At 42.5% G+C, this 15,183-nt stretch overlaps 1 protein-coding gene across 1 annotated transcript in view; it reads right to left on the minus strand.

Moving 5' to 3' along the window:
• fat2 (FAT atypical cadherin 2) overlaps positions 1 to 15,183 on the minus strand; it is a 126,080-nt gene that overhangs the window by 73,176 nt on the left and 37,721 nt on the right. The window contains exons 5-6 of the mRNA XM_041989958.1: positions 14,834 to 15,145; positions 12,901 to 13,111 (exon numbers count right to left, since the gene is read on the minus strand). Coding sequence (XP_041845892.1) covers positions 12,901 to 13,111; positions 14,834 to 15,145 — 523 coding nt within the window. The remainder of the gene's footprint in view (positions 1 to 12,900; positions 13,112 to 14,833; positions 15,146 to 15,183) is intronic.

Genomic DNA, 15,183 nt, shown 5'->3' on the forward strand with positions numbered 1-15,183 from the left:
TCTACCTTACACCAGAGTCATCCTCAACCAGCTGGATGTGGAAAGTGGAACCATAAAATCCTTCTGTGTCAACTATTACAACAAAGCAGAGAATGATAAAACAAAAATGTTGTTAGACGTTATTGAATTGGAATTTATTTGTCTCACACTTTGCTTGAAGAAAATTGAAGAGGCTGCCAACATCATTTCAGATCTCCAGAACGTTCCATGACCTCTCACGAAATATTACTTTCGCATCTTCACAATCCTGAAAACCCTTTTGAAAATGGAACATTTTCTAAAAGACAAAAGCTGCTTCACCACAATTCTGACACACATTTCTAAGAAGTGTCTTCTTTTCTTCTTTTCTCATAGCTCAACCTTGAAATTCTAAAGAAAACATCTCAGAGATGATCTATTTGAAAACAGCAGCATAAAAAAGCTTAAACTGATCTGAAATGAAGTCTTTATCTGTAATAAAAAACAAATCTGCAGTCTAAACAGCTACAGCGGTCTACAGTCTACAGCTCGGAGGTTGTCAGATAAACAGATAGTGATGAGAAATTTTAACCGTTACAGTTCATTTTGAGCTAAAGTTTAACAGCTAGTTTCATTTAACTGGGAAGGAAACCAGACCCACAAACTCAAAACTTCTGCTTTGACAGAGGTGCTGACGAACAGTTAATCATATACAGTTGATCAGCAGCACCTGGCTGCTACTTACAGGACCTTCTTAACTCCGATAGAGGCGGAGAAGGTGGACTTTTTCACACAGTTTTTATATTTTGGTCATGGTTCCTGGGTTTTGGTGTGTGTTAGATGTTGATCATGGTTTATAGCTCTGGGTTTTTGTCATGTTCAGTTTCTGTTATGTTCATAATTTGGTTTTCAGATTTGTTATGTTTAGTTCGGTTTTCCTTCTTGTGTTCCTGTGGTTCCTGTTTCTGGCTCATTAGTTCACCTGGTCTAATTACTCATTCACTTTACTGCTTCCTTGCTACTCCCTCTGTGCATATATACCCCATGGTTTTCAGTTTGCTCTTGTCAGATCCTTATTATGGTTTACTCCCTGTTGTGTGTGGTTCCCTGTCCTGAGTTTTGGTAAATAAACCCTTTACCTGCACCGATTCTGCCTACTGCCTGATTCTGTCTGCAGTTGGGTCCTCACCTCGGCCGCCATACCTGACAGAAGGATCTGACCAGACATGGACCCAGCAGACAGTTGGGACTGGCCACATGTGGACCCAGATGTCCATCCCTTTATCAGGTCAGCAGAGTTGGTGAGTTGGCTGAATTGGTGTGCCACTCTGATGGATAATGATCCCAAGGGTTTGCCGTTCTGGGGATCCAGACTGGTGAGGCGACCATTGCCATTTGGTTGCTACTGGTCTCAGGGGGCCGCCTGGACAGTGGGGATGGCTAGGAGAAGGAGAGCTCCAAGGTCCATGTCGCCACTGGCTCCACAGTCAAAGTCCATGCTGGCTCACAGCTCTGCTCCAGTGCTTCAGTGCCCAACGCCGGCTCCAAGGTCCTGCCCGGCCCTTCAGCGTCCGACGCCTGCGCCCAGGTCCTGTTCGGCTCTTCAGTGTCTGACGCCTGTGCCCAGGCTCTGTTTGGCTCTTCACCGTCCGACGCCAGCTTCAAGGTCCTGTTCAGCTCTTCAGCCTCTGACGCCTGCACCCAGGTCTTGTTCAGCTCTTCAGGTTCCAGTTCCTTGGGGGTCTCTGGTCGAGATGCCTCTCTTCTGGTTCCTGTTCCAGAGGGGTCTATGGTCGAGATGCCTCTCTTCTAGTTCCTGTCCCTAAGGGGGTCTATGGTCGAGACTCCTCTCTTCTAGTTCCTGTCCCTAAAGGGGTCTTTGGTCAAGACGCTCCTCACGCGCCACTGGTTCCCGGCTCCAAGGGGTCTCCAATCGAGACACTCACCCACCTCTGGTTCCTGGCTCCGAGGGGATCTCAGGTCGAGGCGCTCCTCACCTGCTATTGGTTCCCGGCTCCAAGAAGATTGTCCCTTTCTGCCTCTGGCGCCTGGGCTCGCCATAATATGGATGTTACAGAGCCCCCCAGAAGTCAGTGCTTCCAGTGTTTCGGCATCTGTCGGCTCGGTTTTCTGGCCGAAACCCCAGCTCCTGTCTGTGCGACCTCCCGGTCATCCTCCAGGGACTCAGCTCCTGTCTGTGCGACCTCCCGGTCGCCCACCAGAGCTTCAGTCAGCACTCCTCCCAGAGATCTGGCTCCACGCAGCACTCCGGCCTCACACAGCGCGCCTCCCAAAGATCCAGTTCCAATCTGCGTTTCCATGGGTACAGCTCCAGTCCATACCGCCCTCTGGCCGTCCGCCAGAGACCCAGCCTGCTCAGCCTCCAGAGATCTGGTCTGCCCGTCCTCTGGAGGTCCGGCTCCAGTCCATGCAGCTCTCTGGCCGACCTGCTGAGTCAAGTCTGCTGTCTGCTCGGCCTCCAGGTCGCCACACTGAACTTCGTTGCAGGGCCTGTTTTGTTTTGGTCTCGGGTTTTTCCTCGTGTTCCTGTGGTTCCTGTTTCTGGCTCATTAGTTCACCTGGTCTAATTGCTCATTCACTTCACCTGTTCCTTGTTACTCCCTCTGTGCATATAATCCCCGTGGTTTTCAGTTTGCTCTTGTCAGATCCTTATTATGGTTTACTCCCTGTTGTGTGTGGTTCCCTGTCCTGAGTTTTGGTAAATAAACCCTTTACCTGCACCGATTCTGCCGCCTGCCTGATTATGCCTGCAGTTGGGTCCTCACCTCCGCCGCCATACGTGACATATTTTGGTTTAGTTTTTGTTAAAAATCATCGTTGAACCCTGTTTGTTGCATTTATCTCATTTGAAGACCTTCTAGTTACCAGATGATTTTACTTTATTACATTCTGACACAAAACTTCAGAACAGAACAGGGAGGATGTGCTTTCATTTTCTCATGTATATTTCTTGCCAGAGCAGAGATTCATACCAGACAGAAATTAATTAAAAAACCTCTTTTATCTTTTTTTTTTTTTTTTTTAAGAAGGGGAACTTTCATGGGAGAGTATGTGAGGTAAAACTCAATGTTGAGCTCAATGTCTTCTGATGATATTGAACATGAAACGAGGCGTATTTCTGCTCTTGTCTCCTCTGTAACTGACCGACAGGTGTTTAGAACAACACCTTTCTTTTTATCCTTTTATTTTATCCTTTGCTTCCTGGTTCATCTGCATTTTTATTTTTTTATTCATCACAAATCACCTGATTATGAAACATACAGCATTTTTTAATCTGCATTCCCTCTGACTCATTCTGACCATCTGCTCTCATCCCCGTCCTCTCGCTCTTCCTTTATCCTCTCCTCCTTTTCTTTCCTACTTTATCCCTCCACCATTCCCTCTCCTGGCTTTTTATCCTGCACCCCTTTGATTTGTCTCGCTTCATGTCTTTCCGCCTCAGCAGGTTCTGTGTACGTATGTGAGAAAGGTAAACCTCATGCCTGCTCAGCCAGATGGTGTTTATTAAGATATCCATCTAACAAAGAACCACACACACACATATTAAAAAATACGTCTTTTTCAACTCAGCTCTTGTTTTAATTTCTGTGTTTAAAAGAATACTCCTTCAGATATATTTTTTGTCCCCTATCAAACACAAATACTGTCCTTCAAGTTTAACCTTAGAAAATAGTGTAGGCTTCCTGTCAGCATCCTGTTAATGATCAAGCAGAAACAGTGAAGATTAACCCAGCACACGTTTGGGACAGAGATTTAAATTCCTAATCCCTGGATTGACTTCCTGTAAGACACACATCAGCACCCAGGAAGTCTTTGGAGAATCAACCCAGCTTCATTCACTGCCAGTGATCTACTCAGCACACAGACAGGATGATATTCTATGAAGGCAATTTTTCACTTTACTGATCATCCCCAACAAAAATATGATATCCTGCCACGGTTGGAGGATCCTTTATTTCTGGAATCAGCCATGCAGAAACTATCTTGTACTTGTGTAAGCCAGCGGGCACAAAAAAGGTTCCACGGGAAGGAAAGATGTACAGCGGACATTTTTATCCACCAATCCATCCTTTAAATGTTTATCTGGGTCAGGACCTTGGTGGCAACGAGGCAAGCCGAGTGGCTTCGAGCCCATCACTCATCTAACAGATCATCCTTGACTTTACCTCAGCAGATGCAAAAGTGAAGAGTTTATAGATCACAGGAGGATAGGATCAAAGAAGAGACAACTTTCTCAGACCCACAAGTTAGAGCCACAATCCATATTTTAAATATTAAATGTGAGTTTGGTTTCCAATAAGCTCTGAACATTTCCTGTTTTACACAAGCCTGCATGGTTGAGGCACGTAAATAAGGCCCCAGACAGAGTCCTTCACACATGGATGAAATTAGCAGAAAATGTATCATTGATCAAAATCAAACCTTTGAAAAACCCCAGATTTTACTCCTCTATTTCATACAAAAACGGAGAAAGAACTTCTGTAATTCCCTTTAACCTGCAAATTCATGTCTGCAATTAACAAAATGTTGATGATTGCAGAATTATTATCCTGAAAGATTCTTTCTTTAAGAAAAAAATAAAAGGACACCATGAGGCTCAAGCAGGACGCTTTAACATGAACCAGCAGCTCCAGCTGAGATGGAGCAGAAACATGATTGTTATCAGTTCTTGTCTAACAGTTCATGTGTCTGGGATTCTCTACACGATCACGGTCTAACATGTAAAATGTCGTGCTTTTGCTGATCTGAGAATCTTGATGCTAGCTTTGCTGCAGAAGGAGCTTTACTCAGAGCCGGGAGTCGCAGCTTTGGACCTCTTTGGCCACTATCCTGCAGGTTCCAGATGTTTTCCTGCTACAACACACCTGACTTAAATTAATGGGTCATTTATAGGCTTGTGCAGAACTCATCAACAAGCATTGGCAGAAATATTTTATTTTAATCAAGTGTGCTGCAGCAGGGAAACATCTAAGAGCTGCAGGACTAACAAACAAACTTTTTCTCTGTATGTTTGAAACAAAACAGGAAGCTTTAACATGAACAAAAAGGAAAAAAAACTCATCAAAAAAGAAAAGATAAAAAAAAAACTTTAGTGAGTGTGTTTTGCTAATTTCATCAGTGTTTTCTGAAAGCTACTAAAAAAATCAGCAAGAACCAGGAAAAGAGCTAGCAGATGTTTTCGTAAGAGTTAGCGGAGACCAGAATGGAGCTGAAGATGTTCAGGATCAGTTTCATTAAAGAAAACAATAATGAAAAATAAGGATTGACATGAAGAAAACCAGACTAAATCAAACCAAAACCAAACAACTAAACTCTGACTGCTTTTACATTCAAGAATGAAACAAAACTAAATGAATCTAAAGTACCAAAATAAATTATGAGAAAAAAATAAGCAGGCATGACTGTCTCTGGAAGGTTCACTCAGAAGAAGGTAATGGAAAATTTGCTTTACTTTCAGTCTCAGTGCAACCAGACAGATCCTCTCAGAACCTCCTGAGAGGACAAATTGTGATCATTTAGGTGATACCCTGACCTTTACTGGAGTCGAATATCAAGACAAACTCCCATGTAATGCCAGAATCCATACCAAACAAGTATTTTGAAGCCTGGTACGTGTGAATCCCAGCAGGTTTAAACACAGTAGAGGCCTTAAGGTTCAAAGGAACTTCTGTATTGCTCTTTAAAGGGGTTAAATAAAGTATCCCTGTCTGTAAAAGCCACTGAAGCAAACTTGACTTGTATAAATAATTCTAATGCCTGTTCCACCATGGAGGATCAATACCTGAAATGACTACAATGCCTTCTCAACAAGATACCACTTAGTTCAACATCCCTCAAGCCACAGAGGATCAAACTGAAAATGCTTTGTGAAAACAGCTGAGTTTGCAACAGTCGTTCCCTTCAGGGCAAGTTGAGTGACAGAAAAACAGTCGATCTTTTTATTAGATCTTCCTTCAGTGATTTTCCTTCCAAGCAGAACCCTCTGAGGGTTAGTTCTGCTACAGGGTCTGCTCCAGGTTGTCTGACCCACCTGAATAGTTTAGCTGAGGGGTGGGGGAACATCACTGTGTTACCCTTAGCCCACACAAACTGAATCAGACCAACGCTCCTGCTGAGAAAACATCATTTTTTCTGATCAGATCTGCTGCTGAATCACCTGCCCCAAGGTTAAGGCTGCAGGTGAAGGCCACAAATGAGGACTGATCAGATTTTTTTCCCCTTTAATTATCACCAACCCACATGTGGTTGTTTCCGAACCGGACAGATTGTAAAACTTGACTTGGTCTAAAGCCATTAACTACACATGATGTCATGACCGTGGTAAGTTAATTCAGAAATCTTTTAAAACAAAAAGCAACCCTCGCCATGAGCCAGAATATTCAGTCCACTTTAAAAGAAAAGCATTATGTGACAGTTAAGTGTGGGGCTATAAATCATAGTTCATTTAAAGCCTTATTATTTTCTGGCTTGTGGCTCCTTTGAGCGATACAGTTTATCGCACAGCAGTTCATCACAATCATGAATCTTTGATCTGTGAGTTTTTAAATTTACGTGCTGCTTCATTTTTTTTTGTTTAAATTGTTTTTAAAGCTGTGAGGAGGTGAAACAATCCTGCTGTTTACAATCAAACACAAATAAGGCAGAAGTATGTTTTTGCTCATCATTCTGACTTAAAGCAGCAAACAAGCGCAATTAATCTTGCCGCCCCTGGACGGCTGCAGACTTCTAGGTCAGGAGCAACGGGAGAGCAGAGCAAACTTTGGCAAATTTCTGTTAACAAGGTCTTTGTCCTCCAATAACATGAAGGATAGTTATCTTAAATTTTCTCACTAAAATACATTTGTGACACTACAGCCACATCACACCAGCCCTATAAGTGGTCTGTAAAAACTGCTAAGTGCATTTCTGTCTCAAGCTGAATTCAGATCCTGAACGCACCCTCTCAGACCAGATGCTCAGCCCTCCCCTGCAGGGGAAGGGCCCGGTTCTTCTGCAGAGAGCCATGGCTTTGGACCGGCAGGTGCTGACCCTCATACCAACCACAGCACACCCAGCTGGGACCCACTGCGGCACACAGCACGTGGATCACAGTCTAGAGAAGCTGGAGGTGCGTGCAGTCCATCCACAAACAGCTGTCCTTACCTTCATTTTGACTGGTGTGGCTGATTTTAGTTCCCCTTTAGCTCTAAACACAGCATGTTATGTTTGGGCAGATTCACAGGAGATGTTTGAGTTATTCTGACAAGGAAGGAAGCCTTCATTTGTCTCTGTGAGTTATCGCACTGCCAGTGAATGCTGATAGGCATCCAAGTTCGGCTGCTAGAGAGGAGGAAGGCAAAGCATGGCAATAAATACCTGATCATATCTGCGTGGGAGAGGAATCCTGTGACACAGCAGCCCCCATGTGTCGATGCAGAGATGAGGGTCAGTGATACATGACTTTGGAGGGATTAAAAAGGACTGAAATAAAACAGAAACATGACAGCCTGTCGTGTCCATGTGGAGATGGTGGCAAAAATGTAAATCAGCGAGGAGAGGAGAGGATTGGTTGATTTGATGGTTGATGGACCATTAGCAGTAATTATAGTCATGTTTGCCAAAAAAAAAAAAGCAGCATCATTTTCAGATGCAAAAAAATAAAAGTAAAAAAAAACTTCAGCTAGGACTGCTTAAACACAGAACAATCAAAGCACCTGCAAACTCATCCTGGACAACTTCAAAAAGTGGCCTGTACATATTTCTACACTTAATCTTTTGTATATTTAACTCTTTACTCCTGCTTCATTAACCTTCCAGCATCTTGATGCAACTATCACATGTATACACCAAGAAATAAATCCAGGGAACATTTAGTGATGCCAATAAAAGATCCACTGCTGCAGAAACTTTTTCTCGCGGCTGTACCATAAGGGCTACAGCTGACACAACGTCCAAATCCAATTCTTTAATTCCTTGAAGCTGGTTTAATAATCAGTATAATCTGCTGCAACAACAGCCATTTCTGCTGAATAATGAAAGCACCAAATAATGAAGTAAAACTTTATTGTGAAAGGGGTTTTCCTGCTGCTGTGTATCAAACACCACAGTGGTTTTTCATCAGCACTATGAAAACTAAAACACGAGTCCACCAAGTAAGAATTCAAGCAACATGCTCAATAGCAAAGAAGCCTAAATAATGATGAAAACCGTCATCTTCATGAGATTGAAATAAAACCTTATATTCCTCCAGCTGCTGCATTTGAAACAGAACTTTTCACAAAAAGATCTATGAAAGATTCATGACCTCTAACTGCAAACATACACTGCCAGACCAAAGAAGAAAAAGTCACTACCTGGATTTTACTCAGCAAACAGGCAGGAGCCTCAGATTAGACAAGAACTACAATGATTAATAAATGTTTTAGCTAGCAGTGAGTTATTTAACTCTAACCCCTCTGTTCCACCGAACCCAGCAAAACCCTGTTTTAGAAGGGTCGATTTATTGGGTTGCATCAAGCAAAAGAGCAACTGAGGAAGTTTATAAGACAAACTAGGTTAAGAAAAGTCAAACTCATTCAAACCTAAAGCACCAGTAATGGATCATAATTTCCAGAGAAGAAATCTTGCGTGATTGTGATAGAGAAAGACTTTAAGCTTTAAATTAAAAACTTAACTTAAAGCATTTCTATGTGACAAATGTAAAGAAAACTAGTCAGCTATGTAGCCTTGACAAAACCACCGATTACTAAGACTAATTGTAAAAGAAGAGGAAGAAACAGACTGGAGTCTGTGTTGATATAAAAAGATCATGTGATCTGATGAGTGAAGCTCATTGGTCGTGGCTGTGTTGGTGTAAGAAAAGCAGTGAATGAAGTGATGCTCCCATCACGCTTAGTGCCAACTGCAAGGGCCTGTAGGTTGGTTAGGTCTAGTTTTAGCAGCTGACTATCTAAATAAACTGGTTAATCAGCTTTTTACAACAATAAATTAGCCATAGTCAAGTTGGGAGGGAGTGGTTCAGGGAGTAGGGGTATTATTTTCACACATGGACTGGCAACCAACCAACAGCCTAAGCAAAAAGCAACAACACTGAAAAGAAATAAATGTGACCTTGCAATAAGCTGTAATCACAGCAGAAAGGTGGGCCAATAAAGCATTAGTGTGTGACCTTTACTGTGGCCAGGCCATGGATGTTGTGGCACTGTACTGCCAGGTTACTCAGGGGTTTTAGGACTCCTTCCGTTCGTGACATGTCACCCACAAATGTCAGCAGACTAAATGTCTGGTGTCAGCAGCTCTGAGACAGCTGAGCGTTCCCTCCGGGACGCACCGAGTCTCTGGCACAGATCGAGCTTCGCACAGCGAACTGAACAGGAGGAACTTTCCGTCTTCTCTGCACACGGGGTCCCGCCTGGCAGGAAACTGTCGGCAAACCCTGACACATTTGCCAGCGAGGCTCAAAGCAAACAGCGTGCAGACACACTTCTGGGAGTCAGACAGCTGATTTCCACTTCAACTAGAAATGTTTTCACACCTTTTATTTTCTGTAAAGCTCTCTGTGACAGTCCTCCTCGTAATGTTAACGGCTCAGAGATGTTCGAGGCGGATGAGAGGACAGGAGGAAGAGGAGGCATGGCCAGTCCTCCCTCCTGTGGTGATCTGGCAGCTGATGAGAGGAGAACCACCGCTGATTTATCCTCACGGAGAAAACCGCCCTGCTGATATCGCTAACACTAAGACCTTTATTCCCTTCGCTCCACCCTTTATTTTCTCTCTATTCATCCACCACTCTGCAATGTACATGAAATATGAAGACTGTTAAAACTGTCGGTTTTCACTTATCCTTAGTCTGAATTACTTCAGACAAGTCTTAAACATCTGGACATATCTTCAGGAAACTTAATCAGGGTATGCCTTTGAGTAAAAGTGAACATAAATAGGGGACAGGATGGGAGAAAACTGTTCTGGACAATCTATTTTTTTTTTCTCTCTTTTTCTCTCTTTCTCAACATTTTTACATCTAAAGCCTTGCACTGTTTGTGACGGTAGGAAAAAAGAGTAAAATCTCCCTGACCTGATTCTGTCAGGCAGCACAAGGAGGCAGTGGCAGGTTTAGCAATCAAACACAAAAAGCACAATTAGAAGAAGAAAATAAAAACATAAACATGAACAGAGGTCATATTAACCGGATCTACACGCAGGGCTTTTCAGGTGGACGTGGACAAGCAGGCCAGTAGGAAGGAAGTAGGCAGTGAGGAGGGACGTCACGGCATGTCCAGAAGAATTAGGCTTCTTGTTTATTCTTATTCCTGACTCATCATAATGTGCGTAATAAAGTATAACTAAGGAATACATCTCTACAGGTGAACCTCAGAAAATAGAATATGAAGAACTACATTTATTTCAGTAATTCAGCTTAAAAAAGTAAACTAAGATATTATATAGACTCATTATATGCAAAGTGAAATATTTTAAGCATTAAGTTTGCTATAATTTTAATGATTATGGCTTTCAGCTTAAAACTCAGAAAATTAGATTAGTGTGAAAAGGTATGTTGTAGCCAAACTCTAACCAGCTAATTAATCCAAAACACCTGCAAAGGACTTCTGAGCATTTAAATGGTCTCTCAGTCTATTTCAGTAGAATTCACAATCATGGGGAAGGTTGCTGACCTGACAGTTGTGCAGAAAACCATCATTACGACCTTCCACAAGGAGGGAAAGCATTAAAAGGTCATTCCAAAAAAGTTGGTTGCTCTCAAAGTGCCGCATCAAAGCACATCAATAAAAAGTTGAGTGGAAGCAAAAGGTGGAACAACCAGGAGGGATGACCGCAGCCTGGAGATGATAGTCAGGAAAAGACCTTGTGTGGGGGAGCTTCACAAGGAGTGGACTGAGGCTGAGGTTAGTGCTTCCAGAGCCACTGCACATAGACGGATCCTGGACATGGGCTTCACATGTCAGATTCCTCTTGTCAAGCCGCTCCTGAACAAAACACAACATCAGAAGCGTCTTACCTGGGCTAAATAAAAAATGAACTGGTCATTGTGCAGTGGTCCAAAGTTCTCCTTTCTGATGGGGCAAATTTTGCATCTCATTTGGAAATCAAGGTCCCAGAGTCTGGAGGAAGAATGGAGAGGCAACAATCCAAGACACTTAAAGTGCAGTGTGAAGTTTCCACAGTCGGTGTTGATTTGGGAGCCACTTCATCTGCTGGTGTTGGTCCACTGGGCCTCGAACCAAGTACTGAGGTCATATGCATGACTATACTCAACATTTCTGTATTCAGCATCTTTATTTTTTTATTTCGTCTGATATTCTAATTTTCTGAGATTTTGATTTTTGGGTTTTCATAAGCTTTAAACCAGGGGTGCCCAAGTTCGGTCCTCGAGATCTACCATCCTGCAACTTTTAGATGCAACCCTTCTCCAACACACTTGAATCAGATGTCATCTGCATGTCATTCAGCGCTGCAGAGGCCTGGTAACGAGCCAGTCATTTGATTCAGGTGTGTTGGAGAAGGGTTGCATCTAAAAGTTGCAGGATGGTAGATCTTGAGGACCGGACTTGGGCACCCCTGCTTTAAACCATAATCATCAAAATTATAACAAATAAATGCTTGAAATATCTCACTTTGCATGTAACAAATCTATATATTAGTTTATCTTTTCAAGTTAAATTACTGAAATACGTTAGGTTATGCACAATATTCTAACTTTTTGAGTTTCACCTGTATATATTAAAGCAACACTAAATGAACTTTGGTGCCACCTAAAGACGGCTAATTCAGTATCCGTCTTGATACCTGTTTCTTCTCTGTGCTCTCTCCAGCCAATAAAAGTTACTCTGATGTTGACACTCATCTTATCTCTTCATCTGATAAAGTCCTTTTGGCTTTCTTTGCTGAATCAGCTATGGTGCACATTTAGAACTATTAGTGTGTTGTGCTGTAAAGCGAAATGATGCTGTAAAGTGATGCTCAGGGACAGAAAATATAGTTATGAAGTGCAGTTTCTCAGCCTGCAGGGAAACAAGTGTACGAGACGAATGTCAGGGTGCCATAAAATAAAATAAAAAAAAAACAGCATAGAGTTTTAAGGTCAGAAACATATGCAGAGTGGCTTTAAGTTGCTCTAAAGATAGCTTCGAGAACTAACCATCAAATTCATGACAGGGAGTGTCTTAAGAAGGAAAGTTATGTAGTGCTGCTTTAATTAAACCAAATCTGTACATTTTCATTAAAATATTGCAACACAAAAATATTGTTTTTGTGTTGCATTTCAGTTATAGGTAGCTTGCTGGTTTGACTGAAGAAAGGCTCCACTAAAAAGCTCATTTCAGTGAAATTTCAGAGCAAATTAGCAGACTTAGGAAAAGGTTTGGCATATTAACTCCTGAAATTCTCATGTGGAGTGTATTTTCTCCCTTTAACACATGCTTACATGGTTTGTCATCACCTCTCTCGGGCGCTAATATCATTCAGTGTGACACTTTGCTGACCTTTTGAAAATAACTTTGCTGTTAATATGGAGGCTCATAAGGATGGATGATGATTGTAACCTGTTTGTTTTCTCCTGAACGAGTAGCAGCTCCACAAGTCAGCACTTCGGTGTAAGTGGCAATATGGTGTATGTCAAATATAATTTTCTCAGCTGCAGGAGTTTAAAGTCACACAGAAACAGAGACGGAGAGGCTCGCTTTGATCTAAGAGGAGTCATTATTCTGTGAACAGCAGTTTTTATTTTTTTGGTGTGGTTTTTGTCATTTCTTGTCATATTGAGGACACTGTAGGAATAAATGTTAATGGGATTTTTATCCATCATTTATCTTATTTTTTAGATGCTGCTTTTTCTTCGTTAGTTTGAAGTTTACAATTTTTCTTGCCAAAGCTGCAAACCGCCTCAGACTAATGCTCAGCTTATGTCTGTGCACGTCCACTCACCTACGAGATCAAACCACAGCAGCGGTCGATGCGTCTCCGTCATGATGATGCCCACCATGTGAGTGACAGGCTCTGTTTCCATGACCGCAAAGGTAAAATGAGGCTCCTCAAATGTGATTGGTTCGGTGGAGGGCGGCGGGTGGCGGACCCACTCGATGTCGAGCCGAGCCGTGGACGAGCGTGACGGGCTGCCCTGGTCTGTGGCTTTGATCTGGATGTTGACAAAGAAATAAGGATTATAATGGGAGCTTCATCAAGATAACTGTAAGATAATCACCTTCTAGAAATGTGCAGGCAAATGTCAATAGTTTTAAAGGATGACACATTCTGTTGATTTTCTATGTCACACTCATCACCTCCTCATCTTTACATCCACCCACCTTCATTCATTTTAACTTAACCAGCTGCGTTTGCTCCCTTTTTTTTTCTGACAACAGCAAATCTGCTCAGTAGTTTTATAATTCACTGAACATAGGAAAGAACCCAGATAGCAGACATGTTTGGGCCGAATATGGGGCATTTTTGACAGTTACGGCCATGGTAAGTGTTGTATGGACCAGAAGTGGACCAGATTACCAGCCTGGCTTGGATTATGGTTAGTCTCTTGTGGGCCACATGTGGTCCAGCTTTCAGTTGTTGGCCTTCACATGAAATACAGCAAGTATTTTGTGGGCAAGAAGTGGTCCTAATACACAAAGCCTTCCATATGGCCTTACTTACCTCCTTGTGGGCCACATGCTGAGTTTTGGCAGCCACACTCACATTCATTCAGTGCTGTAAGTCAAGGCCAAATTTGGGCCAAACAAAAATGCACATTTGGGCCAAACAAGTTTTGCTATCTGGGAAGGAGTTAAGACTGATTTACCAGCAACAGTTACTAAAGGTTTTACCTGTGCCTGGTGAAAGATACCTTTCTGGAGATGACTTAAGATACAGATGTTGCGGTTGATAAACCGTCCCTGATTTCTCTCTTTTGACCCATCTACCACCCAACACAAGCCATGACATTACTTCAGCCTTCCTATCTGACTGAGCCCGAAAAAAAAAAAAAATGGGCGCTTACACACGACTGTTTAGAAGGATTCACAACTGAACAGTAGTTCGTTCCACGTGAAGACATGCGTGCTGCAGTTATTAGAACAAATGGTAGATTCTTCTGCAAGTGAAGGTGAGAGGCTGATCAACCTCTCTGTTTCAGCAGCTGTTCAAATAAAGCCTGATGGGAGATATGATGGCTGAAGACATCAGGACATCTCAATTTACTATCTGACTGTTTCTTCTTGTGTTGCTGCAGCTGTCAAGATTTGTGCAGCCCTCCTGAGAGAAAATCCATCTGCTTAACTCATTAAAACAACTAGATGAGTTTTGCTATGTACAGACAAAGAAAAACAAAAAGAATTGCAACTTTAAGGAAACAGTAGTTAGGATTCATGTCAAGCATGGCTCTGGTTGGTTTCTATAGCCTTACTAACAAGTGTTTTTTCTGCATTGAAAGCCAGAAATGATCAAAAGAACAACAAACATTTATCAAAACGCCACTGAAAACAGCTCCACTCAGAAATCAAAAGGTTTGGCTTCTGATTACAATTCGAACGCAGTCTCAGTTATAATTGTTTCATTTAAAAACCCAGAAATAACAGATTTTCTGTAGAAATGGTCAGCATTAGAATAAAATGGTCTGTTCTGTGAGTCATCACAAGTGACGTTTTTTCTGACGTTTCCCCTCTCTGATGAACGTCCTTGTCCCAGACGGTGAGGGATAGATGCTTCATCACAGCTTCTGACTATCAAACATCTTTAAAGTTTCCCACAAATTCTGTCTGTTGTGTCTACAAACTCATCACACTGAACTCCTTAATGTTGGACAACGTGGAGATGAGACGCAGCTGCCTGATGGAAAAACTCTAAAAAAGGTATTAAAGTTGCTGCCCACCGTTAGAATAGTGTAGTTGCCGGGCCAGAAATCACCGTGGGATGTCACCACACCCGTCATGGCGTCGATCTGAAACCGCTCGTCACTGTTGTCCTGGAGCTTGTACGTCACAACAGCATTCGGGCCCTCATCATCATCACAAGCGACCATCCTGCAGACTTCCTGTTTACCAGCATGGAGTCGCTGTTCCAGCAGCTTGACGTGGAAGAGTTTGTCCGTGAACTTGGGTCGGTTGTCGTTAGCGTCCATAACTTGGATCACAACGGTGGCGGTGGATTGCAAAGATGGAGATCCGTTATCTGACACGATTACCTGAGAAGAAGGAGCTTTGGTTCATGTTGTGATATTTA

This window comes from Melanotaenia boesemani, chromosome 7 (assembly GCF_017639745.1).
Source record: "Melanotaenia boesemani isolate fMelBoe1 chromosome 7, fMelBoe1.pri, whole genome shotgun sequence".
Taxonomy (NCBI): Eukaryota; Metazoa; Chordata; class Actinopteri; order Atheriniformes; family Melanotaeniidae; genus Melanotaenia; species Melanotaenia boesemani.